The 15,153-nt window shown below is 30.5% G+C and overlaps 5 protein-coding genes across 5 annotated transcripts, besides 5 other annotated features; 1 reads left to right on the plus strand and 4 right to left on the minus strand.

The window, feature by feature from the left end:
* The first annotated feature begins 258 nt into the window (after nt 1-258).
* Nucleotides 259-291: a sequence feature (AT_rich).
* A 589-nt stretch (nt 292-880) lies between these two features.
* Nucleotides 881-4,027, minus strand: CMU_036420 (insulinase, putative; the record flags this gene model as incomplete). Its single annotated transcript, XM_002141781.1, has 1 exon — nt 881-4,027. The coding sequence occupies one exon, from the start codon at nt 4,025-4,027 to the stop codon at nt 881-883; it is 3,147 nt and encodes a 1,048-aa protein (XP_002141817.1).
* Nucleotides 4,028-4,231: 204 nt separating this feature from the next.
* CMU_036430 (uncharacterized protein) lies at nt 4,232-6,458 on the minus strand (the record flags this gene model as incomplete). The annotated part of the gene is made up of 2 exons (XM_002141782.1): nt 4,232-6,328; nt 6,390-6,458. 2 exons carry the CDS (start codon nt 6,456-6,458, stop codon nt 4,232-4,234), a joined length of 2,166 nt encoding a protein of 721 aa, XP_002141818.1.
* Nucleotides 4,975-5,073: a microsatellite.
* Nucleotides 6,459-6,650: 192 nt separating the features above from the next.
* On the minus strand, nt 6,651-8,597 carry CMU_036440 (GATA zinc finger domain-containing protein; the record flags this gene model as incomplete). The annotated part of the gene is made up of 1 exon (XM_002141783.1): nt 6,651-8,597. One exon carries the CDS (start codon nt 8,595-8,597, stop codon nt 6,687-6,689), a length of 1,911 nt encoding a protein of 636 aa, XP_002141819.1. The 3' UTR covers nt 6,651-6,686.
* Nucleotides 8,598-8,799: 202 nt separating this feature from the next.
* Nucleotides 8,800-8,822: a sequence feature (AT_rich).
* A 342-nt stretch (nt 8,823-9,164) lies between these two features.
* Nucleotides 9,165-9,195: a sequence feature (AT_rich).
* CMU_036450 (phosphoglycerate mutase family protein) lies at nt 9,188-10,072 on the minus strand (the record flags this gene model as incomplete). Its single annotated transcript, XM_002141784.1, has 1 exon — nt 9,188-10,072. One exon carries the CDS (start codon nt 10,070-10,072, stop codon nt 9,188-9,190), a length of 885 nt encoding a protein of 294 aa, XP_002141820.1.
* Nucleotides 10,073-10,239: 167 nt separating this feature from the next.
* Nucleotides 10,240-15,129, plus strand: CMU_036460 (RNA methyltransferase, TrmH family protein; the record flags this gene model as incomplete). The annotated part of the gene is made up of 1 exon (XM_002141785.1): nt 10,240-15,129. The coding sequence occupies one exon, from the start codon at nt 10,240-10,242 to the stop codon at nt 15,127-15,129; it is 4,890 nt and encodes a 1,629-aa protein (XP_002141821.1).
* Nucleotides 15,130-15,153: part of a sequence feature (AT_rich) that runs on past the window's edge.

Raw genomic sequence — 15,153 nt, forward strand, 5'->3', positions numbered from 1 at the left:
TTCATATCAATCACAGAACTATTCAGTTATTATTATAATATATACTGAGGAACATATTTGCTATGAATTTAGTTAACAAGTTATTTTTATATTGTTCTATCTGCAGTAAGTAGTGGTTATAAGAAAGTAATAATAACTTCAATATATGATTTAAATTTTTCTTATGAGTTTACTCAATATCTAATATAAATCTAAATATAGTAAAGAAAATACATTCAAATATGATATATTAAAATATTACTTTTGATAAAGCTTTGCAAATATAATTATTTTTATTTGATTAAATTATTTCTGTATATTCTAATATTAATCTATTCAAATTCTTTTCATAAATAATCAGGTAGTACAAATTGTAGTCTTACCAGAAGATTTCTTTAGCTTCAAATATTTTTATTTAGCAAATTTGCTTTTATCTATATATTACTTTTAGTTTTTGTATAGTAGCTAAATTACCTTTCAAAATCTTGTTAAAACAATTTGCAAATTCTAAAGCATTTTATCTAACACAAAGTGCAAGTAAGAAACGTTTAATAAATGCCATTAAGTGGTTAACTTTTCACATTCGAATAAAAGTAGAACTTTTAGTCCATATAATTCTCCAATATATCCAATCTAAGCATGAATCCATAATTCATAAATCATTCTATACGCTTATAAAATACTATCTTCCATTAATTAAAGTGTAATAATTGTAAGTATTTAAGTAATTGATTCCTAGATGAGTATAACGATGTATTAAAGGAAAATTTTAGCTTCAAAATATAGATATTCCTAAAGAAAAAAAAGTTTCCAAATTCAAAAAAATTGTAATTCTTTACAAGACTTATCTGCACAGTTATATATTTAATATAGTAGGTAAGAATTTCCACTTGAGAAGTATTTATATTACTTCATAAAACCCATTCTTCCTAATTGTCTCTCTAGCTGTACTTAGCACGTGGGTAATTTCACGATCTAATTTATTCTTATCTATTTTAGTTTTTTGTCCTCTATGGGTCATTTTCAGGATATAAATCCCACTGTCCCCACTTCTACGTATTAATTTAATAAAAGTATTATACAAATCTTGAATAGATAGTATATTCTGAATATAATCTATGGCATTTTCATTTTGTGCTTCATTTAATTTACTACTTTTATTTGAAATTATTTGATCCCAATAATGGTGGAAATGTAGTGGAAATGAGTATTTTAAGGTTTTAAAGTATTCAATAAGTGACTCTTTTATGCTCGAGTATACTTCAACCTTCATATTTGCCAATTCTTCTATGATAAAACTATCTATAGCTAATTTTATGTGATTTTGAAGAGTTTCAACGCTATTTTCCCTACTGCCTTGTATCCCAATAATCAATGCTTTAGTATTACCAATCGGTGCTATAGTTGCTGCAACAATGTAACCTAGTTGCAATTTTGTACGTAATCTATCGTACATATAGTTATGTACTAGTGGCTGTAATCCCATTAAGTTTATTCTTTCTTCAAATGTAGGTTTACCAAACTGGTATAGCTGTAGTACTATGTTATTTTCATCATGGGGGTTAGGATTGTAAAGTGTTATATCTAGTGGCTGCAATATTTTATATACTCTCTTACTAGCTGCATATTTCTCTTTAAGTGGGAATATATTACTTGACAGAACAAAGTTTTCTATTAAGGACTTTGCTTTATTCTTAGTTATATTTCCTTGTATAAATGCAATTATAGATAGTCTATGAAGTAATTTATTTACCCATCTGTTTAACGAATGACATAAAGTTTGCGAATTTTCACTAACTATTATATTATTCTTTATTATTGAACTAATATACTTAACTAACGAGTATATTGTTCCTGTTCTAATACTATGCCCAGCCTTTATAATTTGTTGAAACATATCAGTTGCAGTGCTTTTTTTCTTAAAAAGACTTTTTAAAAAGTAACGGATTTCCCACTCTGAGTAATCACTTGAAGATTGCAGCATTTTTATAAGTTCTCTTGCTTGCAAATAAGTAATATTTTGTTCTCTGAAGTTAGCACTTGACAATATAGCTGATCTTGCAGCCTTTTCCAAAAGTGAACAGCCCATTTTCTTAATATATTTATTTATGATTGGTGAAAGTATTGTGTTTAGTATAGTTTCAATATCATCAGTATAGCTAAATGAACTAATATCTATTTGAAATCCCTCGCTTGTCCATTGGACTTCTAAATCAACCCCACATTCCTTATAGTAACCAAGTTCATTTTCAAACATTGCCTTAATCATGTAAGATATCAACAGACCCCATGCTTGGGTCTCAACTCCTCTAGAATACCTTCTAGGAAACCTTAAAAGTATTCTTATTGAAATTTTGTGACTTTCTGCAACAGGTCCAATCCACCATACATTTGCAAGCCCTGAGGATAGTGTTATGGGAGTTTTTGGTGAATCAGAAGTTGGTAACACAATAAAGTTCAACGGTACACACTTAGATGGCATTGGTACTATCACTTCTTTGCCCTCAATTTGAGAAAATTTTCCAAGTAACCACTTTTTTAATTTTTCATTGGATATCGGAATAATTGCATGCTCCACTCCGTAGTATACATCTTTTTCAATATGAACAAACTTTGGACCGATCTCTTCAGAAAGTACTATTAAAGTATTATTAGGTGTTATATAATTTAGTAGTGACTTAATAAGTTTCTCATCTATTTCTTCAATTAAAATATCTCCACTTAGTGCGCCATGGACCCCAAATTGCAGTAGCCTTGAGCAAATTTCGGATACTTCATATAACGGCGATTTACCATACATCTCTTTTTGCATTACAAATTCTCTTTCAGAAAGGGTTTTTACTCCTTCATATACCGAGCTTATATCTTTAGAGTCCCTTAGTTTATTTATATATTTATTTACAACACTTACTAAGTACTCATAATTTTTTACTCCTTTATTTGTCAACTCTAGTTGATATATAAATAAAATCCCATAACTAAAAATTTCGTAAAATGCAATAGTCTTCACAATCATTTCAGTTTTTTGCAGATTCCATGTTAAAGATCCAGGTATCTGTGAATTAAGGATATAGGACAGAAGTTGCATCGGGTGTTTAGCACTTATGTTGAAATATCCTGGGAAATTCCACACAAACCAAAGTATTTTCAACTCGCCTATTGACTTTACATGTAAAAGTTTTCCCAAATTTTCTTCTTTAAATATTGGTCTTCTATCTTTTTCAGGTTCGCTATTGCTTTCTTTATTATGTTCCACTTTTCCGCACAAACCTCCATTATTATCAGAAATATCTGAAAAGTACATTTTTGCAAAAAATTCGAGTTGTTTTATGGTTCTTCTTGAGTAGATAGTTAGGTACATATTTTTAGCACAGTAGTAGGTTAGGAAAAAGTTTTTAAGTAGTGCTTCTATTGATAAATTCATATCTTTTGGGTTTTTAATCAAGGTCTCAATGTTACCAGTAGTAAAGTGGGAAAATGGTGGGTATGCATATGTTTTTACTGTGTACCAAATTCTATCAATTTCATTTGGGATATTTTTTGCATGTTCTGAATCAATTGCATGGACTTCTCTTTCAATCATCTTTATATCTAGTAATGGACTTTTGAAAAACTGGGAAAAATAGTCTAATCCACTATCCAAAAACTCTTCGTTAATTTCATTAAAATAGACAGTTCGTTCCTCTGAAGTATAAGCATTACTCTGGCCTCCATGCTGGCTCATGAATTCATCATAAGATTTTGGATCAGGATATTTTATTGTCCCTAAAAATAGCATGTGCTCCAATAAATGAGCTAAACCAGGTATCATTTCAGGATCCTCAAATGATCCAACATTTACAGCCATTCCAAAACCAGCCTTTTCTGCCTTAGTGTCTTCAACTAACATAACAGAAAGACCATTTTCAAGAGTAATATTTTTAAATTTTCTAGTATCTATTTGTGGTGTTACAACTGAGTTTGCAATTTTCCATCTTGATATACTGCATTCCAAAGCTATTGTCTTTGAAAAATTTAAGAGATAAATTAAAGCATATATGTAAAACATTTCCTCTTTTTACTTCGTTAAGGTAACGTGGAATATGCATGCAATGTCGGTAACTTGCATGCATTTTTATATATATTTGGGAACTAATTTCTTTAATATAAGATTTACTTTTAAAAGTTTAGAAAAGTAGAAAATCCCTTCAAAAAACTGACAAGTATTAAAGTTATTGGTCACTTATCAATATTAATAATTTGTTGGTAAAAACTAAACAGATTTATCTAGATGATAATCTAAATCCAATGAATTATTTCTTTCATTAGAAATTTCTACTAGTACAGGATGTTGGATAGTTTTACTAGCTGAAGCTTCATCCTCAATTGGTACTGATTTATTACTGCTAGATTTATGTACTTCATTAGCATAAAAAATATTTGGAACTGACCTCCTTTCACTCACTTTAAGTGAATAGATATAATACTGAAACGCTTTAATTATAGATTGCCAGTACAAATTTGCCGAATTGGAATCTTTTAAAAAGGCCCCCCTAGCAGCATTACCCTCTATATATGTAATCCCTAATGTCCAACTCAACAAATCTTCGGGTTTTCTTTCAAGTACCTTTTGTATATGGAATATTTGAACTACAAACTTTTTTCCTTTATTATAAATTTCCGTGATTTGTGCTGGCCATCTGTGAGATTTATATATAGTCCAAACCAATTCCCCAATCTGATATCGAGAATTAAAATACAAAGACATATTTTCTTTTTGGCACCATTCACATATCCAATCATTATCAACCACACTATTAGATTTATTATGACAATTAAAATGATATATTAGCCCACATCCTTCACACATTACCATGGAATCTGTAGGTTCTCCAACTTCTTTACATATATTACATTTCCATTCAGTAAGTGTAGGTAACAGATGTCTAAAAAATACGGGAATATTTGGAAAATCCAATATATCTAGGTCATCTGAGATACTTGAATCTATCTGACTTCGTTTTTGTTTTTGTTTTTGTTTTTGTTTTTGTTTTTGTTCTTGTTCTTGTTCTTGTTCTTGTTCTTGTTCTTGTTCTTGTTCTTGTTCTTGTTCTTCTCTGTCTTGTACTGTCCGATTTTCTTCAGAAGTTTCTAATGTTGAATTTGTATCAGTATATAGATTTCGAGAACTTAGTGAAAATTCGGAGGAAATAAGTTCAATAATAGACTCCCTTGTAATTGAATACATTTTATCCCTTAAAGATTGATAAGCTATAGGATTTCTCTTGATTAAAATTTTTAAGAGTATTGACTTCGGTAAACATGATATTGCACTGTATATATGCCTTTTAAACTTCTCAGGGCTGCATTCTCCAAATTCCCTTACGCCAAATCTGTCATTTTTCTGTCTTAAATTATCTTCATTAATTGTGAATTTACTATTGTTATTTCCTGTCTTGCTCATTTCGCAAATCTCCGTAACTTCATTACTATCTATATTGGCATTCTTTATCGAGTTGGGCACATCACACTTATCGTTGACAACTTGATTTAAGTCAGAATTTAGTAACTTACTAGTGAAACCACTAGAAAAAGATGCCATAAAGTTGTGCTCAACTGAGCTTGTTCTACTTGAAATTGTACATGGTACAGATGGATTAGATTGACTTAAGTCAGTTGTTTGAGTTGAAAAACTGGAATTTGCCACTAAACTGTCATTATAATTAAAGTTGTGAGATGTTTTTTCATATTGAGTTGTACTAATTTCAGTTATTGCTTTTAGCTGACTTGGGATTATGTTTGCTTGTAGTTCTTGTGATAAGCTATCTTTATTAGTCTTCCCGCACTTTCTTGAGTGTGATATTAAACCACGAACTCCATTAAAAACATTTGAACATTCACCACATCTAACTCGTAAATTTGTTTTAGATGGTGTAAATGCGTAATAGCAATGTATTTTTTGTCTATTTTTCTTTGTTAATACTTCTCCTTCTTGCCAATGAGTGCCTTCTTCGTCCAGTTTGCTCTTTTTCTTTGGACACTTCTCTTGTGACATCTTGTCTTTAAGTGCATTGAAAGACATTTTTAAAGGTCTAGATGTATCACATATTGACATTTGAGATGTTGAACTATCAATTGCAGAGCATTCTTGCGACAGAAAATCTATTTTATTATTTACTGAGTCTCCAATATGTGAATTAGTATTCCAAAATTTGTTACATTGTGAGAAATGTAAATTATCTTTGTCTGTATCATTCACTATTTGTGATTGTGAGACAAGATTGTCACTATTTGTGGGTTGACTTGATTGTAACATATTTACAACAAGGGCAAATTTACGGACAAAATCCTGGTCTAATATACCATTAACCTAAAATTTTTTAAGAAGGGATACTTGATCAATTAACCTTTCAACGATTCATTAAACTTACCTCATCGAGTTTCTCACCCTCACCCAACGAAGTTGGGCCACTATTATTTATTATTTCACTTATTTGCATTACAATTTCTACCGAAGAGACTCAGCTACTTCCAAATTCTCAGTGTTTAAAGTTTCATGCTACACGCTATATCCGAGTACTACATGCAATAAACCATGCCTGCATATATATGCAGGCATGGTTTATTGCATGTATACCGGTATAGGGAAAAATAACAGACCAAAATCCATGCATAAATCATTAAACAGTGATTACCTTCTATACAAAAAACTAATCTCTAAAACTACTTTAACTTAACTTACAGTAGTTACTTTGATAAGAGTCATACCAAAGATTTGTTTGCCATGTATCTATACATGAAGCGACAGAAGAAGGTTCTAAGTCCCACGAATCGCAATTTTCCTGCCTATTATTTTCATTATTTGTAAATACAATTGAACCTGAATTTGGGTATATTTTAGATAGTGCGTCATTAAATTGAGTTATTTGAGAATTTTGGAAGTTTGATACTACCTTATCACTTGTTGAAACAATTGAAAATAAATCAATTGGTAAATAGTCCGAATTCCAAGATTCAATAGATTTATTATATAACAGATCATTTGAGTTATTTACATTTTCGGTGCTTGTTGGAGAGAGTGATAGTGAAGGTACAGATTCATCCAGTACAAATGGCGATGAAGTCTTGTTGCTGGTTATTGAATCACTAACACAAGTTGGGATCGTATCAGTTTGATAATTACGAACGTTACTAGCTGTAATTACTGCTGTATCTTCATTCCATCGATTATTTTGTGAGTTTGCATAATAGTATAAAGATGACGACATACTCATAGTCTTATTTGGATCTTCTAGAAATGGGCCTTCATAAGGTGTGAATGATTGACATGGAGAAGATGTATAAGATGAAATATTACAGTAATTTGTGTTTGGAGATACAGTTGTTGAAGATTGATGATGAACAGGCGTAGATATAGACATCTTATTATTTATATGAGTATTCTTATTACAAAATGTTTGTGATTTGCAGTTACTACTCATGCTAGATTTACCATTGTAATGACTATTACAATCGTCACTATTCCTTGTGCCATCTTTAAAATTATTATTTCTAATCAACTCATTATTATCACTATTGCAGTTAGATTTAGGGCTATTTCTATTGTCAAGATTACTAGTCTTTGCTTTATTATGGGGTACAATGCTAATATTACCAGATATATTATAATTAGAGATGACGGAATTTTGCCCCAAAGAAATGTCATTAAGACTATGATTATTTAATGCAGTTATATTGCTAAATGCCTCATTTTCTTGTGTGTGATTAGTGCACAAGACAGTATTATTTTCTATAAAATTTGGATGGCAATAGTTGGAGTAACAATGGCAAGGATTATTATTCCCACAAACATTACAAAGTGATATCACTGGTATTGAAATTGGAAGAGCATTATTACCATATGGATTTGACCTTACTGGTGCTGGCTTAATACTATTTCTCTTATATCCACATAATTCATATTTCCCACTATGCCTTTCCATACTTAAGTTATTATATCGTATATATCTTTCCTGGGATGCACTCACAATAAAATTTGAATCAATATTTTCCTTATTCAGCTTTGAATTTCTCAAAATACTGTTATTCATTGAAAATAACATTCCTCTTGTATCACGCTTTTTACGCTGTTTCATCCAGCATGCATTACAAACACGTAGTTTAGCTTCTGATGAACACACTGATATATAACGCCATTGGGGAGTCTTTGTTGCAGAACAAATTTGACAGTAATAATCAGATCTATCTAGTGGAGGCCTTCCTGCACGTCGTTCATTGGAATGCTTCAACTTGCAATCCATACCTGATTTCAATGAAGATTCACCATCACAAGATAAGTCATAAATACTCGAGAGATTTTCATGATAAACCATTATCATTTCATTCGGATCTTTGGAACCTAATGGTGGAGTTATCTTAAATTTATTGGAATAACCATCAAGTGATGAATCTGCAGATAATGTTCTTACACTGACCAGTGACTGGCTATCTGAAACTAAGTCACATGAAGAAACTACTGATAAATCATTTCCACGTTTAACGAGTTTTACATATTTCAATCCATCCTCATCAAATTCTGTGTCCTCAGTCCAACAATCTACATCTTTAGCTATCATATGGCTTGTAATTTTACCTACCATTATAAATATATTCTTTACTTATTTATATAACAATACAAAGAACTGACAGTTATTCTCACAACCCCACTACTATTCAGTTATATGCCTCAATCGATTAAATAGCTTTAATCTAAAAAATCAAATTCCAGTCCAGGTATTTCAGTTATAAGATAATCAGTTCCTACATTCACAATATAACCAATATACTAACAGTTATCAGTACAATAAATTTTTTATTATTTATATCCTAAAGATTCTGTACAGCCAATTTTATATCCTTCTATTTCATCCAGAAAAAAAACATGACACAAACTATTAAATATGCTCCACAATATAACTTAACCGATTTGAAAACTGACAATAATCTAAAGTTTAAAATTGAAACTCCCCTTATATTCTTAGAATATATTATAACCTTCAGCCAGAACTGCATTGACCACAAAAAAATTGCATAAAGACATGCGCTGCAATCTGGACAAGCTTCGTCTCCTCGTGGGCCCACAAATATGGCGGTACATATGGCGGTATAGTGGATATATTGCATTAGCTATAGTATGCTACTAAAATTGGGTCTTAATATTCATATGGAATTTAATAAAATATAATAAATATTAATTATGAGTTTGTAAGTCAGGTGATAAGTGACCTGCATCACCGAAACCATAACATACTACATTGCTCTCACTTGATATAGCCATAGATGTTATACCACAATTTAAATGGCCAAGTCTCAGCCATCCATTTGTCGGGAATTGCAGTCCTTTGCAAAACATGTAACGAATTACATTGCCATGACATACAATAATATCAACTTTATTGTCATCTGTATCCCTACTTGGCCTTACGAAATATGTTTGGAAGGCCTTGTTAATCCGAATACTATCCTCGGCAATCTCCTTGCTGGTGGGTTCATATCCAACTATTGGGGGATCAGGTGCAATAGGGACACCCTCAGCTAAATTAGAATCTTCAATTAGTTTAACTCCTGGAAAGTAATTTGAAATGATCTTAGCCGTCTCCTTTGCTCTTATTAAATTTGAATGGTAAATTGCATTAACTCTTCCACCAAATTGTTCTGCAAGTCTGATACCTGTTAACTCAGCTTGTTTTCTCCCCTTTTCAGTTAAAACCATATTATCTTCATCATCACTTTCTTTTTTGTAATGTCCATGCCTAACTAAAAGTATCTTGTGCCACCTCTTTGGTTCCTTGGTAAAATCTTTACTTTTTTCACTATTAAGGTCTGTAGACAACGTGTTCCAAGCTATATCCCAATTTGGATTCCATGGTATTATGTCCTTAAGGTAATAACCATAATTTGACAAAATATATAAAGTAATACCACCTCCAAATGTTACAGATGATACACTAAAAAAAAGGAGTCTTAAGGCTTTGTTGTATCGAGGTACAGTTTTAAATGATGAAATAGAGAATAGTCTAGTGGTATCTGTTCTATAAGACAATGGTAATTTCCTAAATTGCCTAAATATTTTCATGACTAGGTATTATTGTAAACCAAAAAAGGACTGAAGTACCTGAATTATCAGCAAGATGAGTTGGCTAGTAACTAGAAAATTGTGGCGGTAAATACATTTTTAGTATCGTGATAGTAGTGGTATGAATATGTAAAAACAAGTCTGAATATTACATCTTTATTTTATTAATGGAGTCACAGCTAAAAATATTAGCTACAGGTTTTGAAAATTATTGTTTCAATAGCTCAGAGTCATTTAAGGTATTAGATATCACATTTAAAGCATTAATACCCCATTGGATATCGGATTATGGCAAAGAAGCTGTGATAAAAATAATCATGGAACTTATTGACAATTGTGAGTATCATAAATGTCCATTAGAATTTTCAGTATATCTTAAAGCTTTAAGTGGAATTTTTATTGTAGAAAATTCGTGCTGTATACCATTTAAAAAATTGATTGACTTCTGCCTTATTGTAGATTCTCCAATTCAGTTTGAAGCACTAAATTTGGTCTCTAACTTACTTAATATAAGACCTTACTATCTTTTAGACATATTAGATATATGGACGGAGTCACTTATGGAAGTATACAATCAATCAGACTTGGAGAAGTCTAAGTCTTTAACTTATGTTTTAGCTTTTGTTACATCCCAATATAATAAAGATGTTCCACAAGATGAGCTAATCATTCCCAAAATATTTAAAGGTATTATAGATGGTCTTTCAAATATTTATAGAAAGGTGTTATATCCCCAGTCAAATAAAGTTTTTGATATGGGGTTTGTATGTTATATACAAAAACTTCTTTTGCCATTATTAATGGAGAGTAACCAAACTTTCCAGGATGCATTCTATGATATTGTATCATCTTTTTTGGAGAGTTCTTTTGAAACCAATATAGAAATGGAAGGTTCTTTTGCGCTGCTAACACTGTCCAACATGCTCTCATTTCTTCTTATGAAGGGGTTTCCAAAAAATAAAGAGAATTTCATGAAATATCTACAAAATGGAATTACTAATCCGAAAACAAATATTAGAAAGGCTTCAAGATTTGTTTTGTCTACTTTGGAAACTTATGAATGTAATAAGAATGCTACTAATGCACTTAATTCATTTATTTGTCTTCTCACGACTCTTGAAAACTACAATGTACATATTTTGAAGAGCAATTGGGAACACTTTTTATATCTAATTGAATTAGTGGATAATACACGCTTTTGGTGGATTTCGTGTATTATAAAAAATGGCTTTAATCATCAAAATTCTAGTGTAAGAAGATTTGTGATGTTTCAAACTATGAATATTATTACTCAAAGTAATCTGAAAGTTTCATTTTGGCTATCTAAAGATACTTTTTTTAATATTTACCTTGACTATATAATCGCATCTCTAGGTGGAAAAGTTAGCAAAAGCATTGAGGATCTATTTGTAGACTTCATAATTATTGTACTATCTATAAACAAAGAATGGATTATCGATTATTGGAAATTTATCAGTGAAAAAGTAACTTTGTTTACACCTTTAAGAATTTTTTTGCAACCTTTTACTATCAGCTTTGACAAATATATATCTAGTAATTTCTCAAACATATCTGAAGATCATATCATATCCTTCATCAGAAGTTTTGATGAAGAATTATGTAACAACTCCATTGAAACAATAGACTTGTTTGAAAAAGCAAGTAATAAAAAATATTATCTAACTTTTACAAGTGGTTGTTGGAAATATATTTTAGATATAGCATCAATAATTAACAGATTTACCCCTTTAATTTTGAGATTAGACTTGTACCGTCAGTGGGCTATTGTTACTGTCTACTACCTAAAATCTCATTCTAAGGAAATTAATCAGAGTAATATAATCGATTTTATAGGTATATTTCCAGAGTATGCATTTCGAGATAAATTTATTTTAACTAACCTAAAGTGTCTCTTAATATATATGGGATTTTGTAATATCAACTTTTTGAGCAATTTCCAAGAGGAGACTGAATCATCTTTACTATGGCCTGAACTTATATGTAAAGGAATTGGTCTAGGGAGAGTGAAAAAAATCCTTGGAAATAAGACAGCCAATAACGATAGTTCACTAAGTAATATCGAACTTATTTCAGTATACTACAATTTTGAATATTTAACAAAATCAGAAAATATATCAGAGTGGTTACTTACTAAGTTATCTGAAATTTCTTATACAACAAAAAGTATAGAAGTTGATATAAATTATATATGGTTTAAGATCCACTTTTTATCTATAATAAAAGTGGACTATATGGGAGAATCAATGAAGAACTTATGGATTTGGTGTTTAAATTATATATGTGACACTTTCAAAGAGACAACTTGGCAAGAAAATATTCGTTCATTAATTACCTACTTGTTTGCACTTAAATGTCTCGTTCATCTTGCAATAGAGATGACTGTACCAAAAGATTTTATTCTGAGGGTTTTCGAGATTCTTATAATGGAAATATCTTCAATAAGATGTTATGCTAATCTTCAACGTCAATGGGATAATATCAAGGAAAGTTCATCAACTGAAGGTTTGAAAATGAACCCCAAACTCTATGGTACCGATAAATTTGGAATAGTACGTAATATGGTATCTACTAAAGGCTATCCAGATGCCTTTTCTTGTTTATATAGTGATTTTCAACTTGTAAGAACTATTTATCCACTGCCAGTACAATATAGAGATTTGAGTGAATATTTTTTGGAACTTAATTACCAGCTATTAAATATTTTGTGGTCCCAATATAGTTCAATGATAATGGATAGTTCAGTATTATCCTCTAATATACAAATAACTTTTTTGAATTCTCTAATAAACAAAACACATAATTCTACGGTATACCAATATTATTTGTGGCATTTGTTTGACACAATGGTACTTCCGCTAATAAAATATATTTCTAATACCCAAGGAAAGGTTGGAGTAATTCAATATGCCTTTACTATTTTTGATTCAGTTCAACTTTGTCTCAAGGAATTTACCGACTTTGGACAATTCTTTAATGGAGCTGTTCCAATTTTGATAAAAATAATATCTTCTCTTATTTTAATGGATTTAGACTCTGAATTTACCTGTAATACTTTAAAAATTTTAATAGAATATACACATCTTGATTCAAAAAATTTGGGAATGATGAGATCCTTTATATTTCCATTATTTAGGCTATTAAATGAACTTTTCAATCGATTGGAAAACCCTCAAAACAAGAAATGGTATAGATATTGTGTTGAAGTTATTTCAAATTTGCTATTGTATAAAGAGTATGAGCTCACAGATGGGAATAATACTGTTGTGACAATGATACAAAAAATCCAAGATACTTGCTTTTGTTACTCGAATCAATATTCTAATTGTGAGATTTATGAAAGGTGTCATGGATATATTAGATTTGTCACCATCACATTTTTATATCACTTTTTTAATTCTGTAAAAGAATCAGGATTGATTTGCAAGATTGATTTTGTCTGTAACTCGTTAAATAATTTAATGCAAGAACTGGATATTATAGTTTCCAATTATGAAGGTAAATTCATAGATGATATGCCGAATTCCACTAAATTACCCCCTTTACCGAACAGTGTTCAATATAGAATTTTGCTTAGAGGCTGGCAAACATTATGCTGTCTTTCTGATATATTGAAAGTATCTCAGATCCATTGGATATCTTCAGTTGTTTCTTTCTACATGAGACATTTAAAAATTCCATACTCTCCGGAGATTAGACAGTATATTGAGTTATTTGGGTGCAAATTATTATGTATATATCCTAAATTATGTCTTGAACCACTCTTAAGCAATTTGGCATCAGAATGTAACAATGTACAAGTATGTCATTCTCATCTTGTTATCTCTAGTTTTTATATTATAAACTACACTTATAATAAGTCTATTATTCAAGATAATATACATGAAAAGATGCATATTGAGAAATTATCTAAACAGCTATTTGCTACTTTACTTAGTTATTCAATATGTAATTCTGCTTTACTGAGAACAATTGCATTGTACACCTTAGAGAAGGTTGCCAGTCAAATAGATAATAATGATAATATTTGTTCTGCCAGAGAACAAATTCAATTAGAACAAACAAGTAATAATAGCTTTGTATACAATATTCTTAATGAAACACTTGGAAGTGCTATTTTGTCACATTTAAATAATTCAAAAGACCTGAAACGAATGCTGAAGAGTGTGACTCAAGTTTGGGATCACTGGAAACCTTTAACCCAGTGTTCACTAGACTATATTTTACCATCGAAGAATTTTTTAAAGTTCAGCGATTTGCGAATAGCTCAAGATGAATTTTGTCAAAATTCAAATTTAACAGAGTATAGTGCTTGGCTTGTGGATGGAGACTTACGTCCATCTTGGAGTTTATATTATTCAATTAGGCGAATAGTTGCAACTCAGATGACTTCTTTGTGGTGTATTACCACTAATCCAGATCGTTTAAGTACCTCTCAAGATAATCAGTTACCTGCAGAATATAAGGAATATATTGGGAATCTTAAAGATTACCAATTAAAGTTTGATCCAAATTATGAGAATTCACCTGAAATTCTTATGAAAAGAGAAAATTACAAAAAAAATAAAAGGTCAGATTTGATAGTTATTGGGACCTTAATTGACAAGATTCCCAATCTTGCAGGTCTAACCAGAACTTGTGAAGTTTTTAAAGTTGGAAAGTTACTTTTGAAAACTAGAAAAGTTTTGAATGATCCAATTTTCCGTCAAATATCTGTCACTGCTGAAAAGTGGTTGCCAATTGATGAGCTAAGAGAGTCTAATATATGCAAATATATACATTCAATGAGATTACAGGGTTACATCATAATTGCAGTCGAACAAACTGCCTCTAGCATCTTATTGCCAGACTTCATCTTCCCAAAAAAATCAATTTTAATTTTGGGTAAAGAAAAGGAGGGAATACCGTGTGACATTATCTCCATGGTTGACAAATGTCTTGAAATTCCTCAATATGGACTAATTAGATCTCTTAATGTTCATGTTTCTGCCTCAATTTGTATATATGCCTACTCAAATCAGCATAATACTGCAAAATAGAAATATAATTAATATTTTATTTTA

This window comes from Cryptosporidium muris, genomic scaffold (genome assembly GCF_000006515.1).
Source record: "Cryptosporidium muris RN66 scf_1106632373425 genomic scaffold, whole genome shotgun sequence".
Lineage (NCBI taxonomy): Eukaryota > Apicomplexa > Conoidasida > Eucoccidiorida > Cryptosporidiidae > Cryptosporidium > Cryptosporidium muris.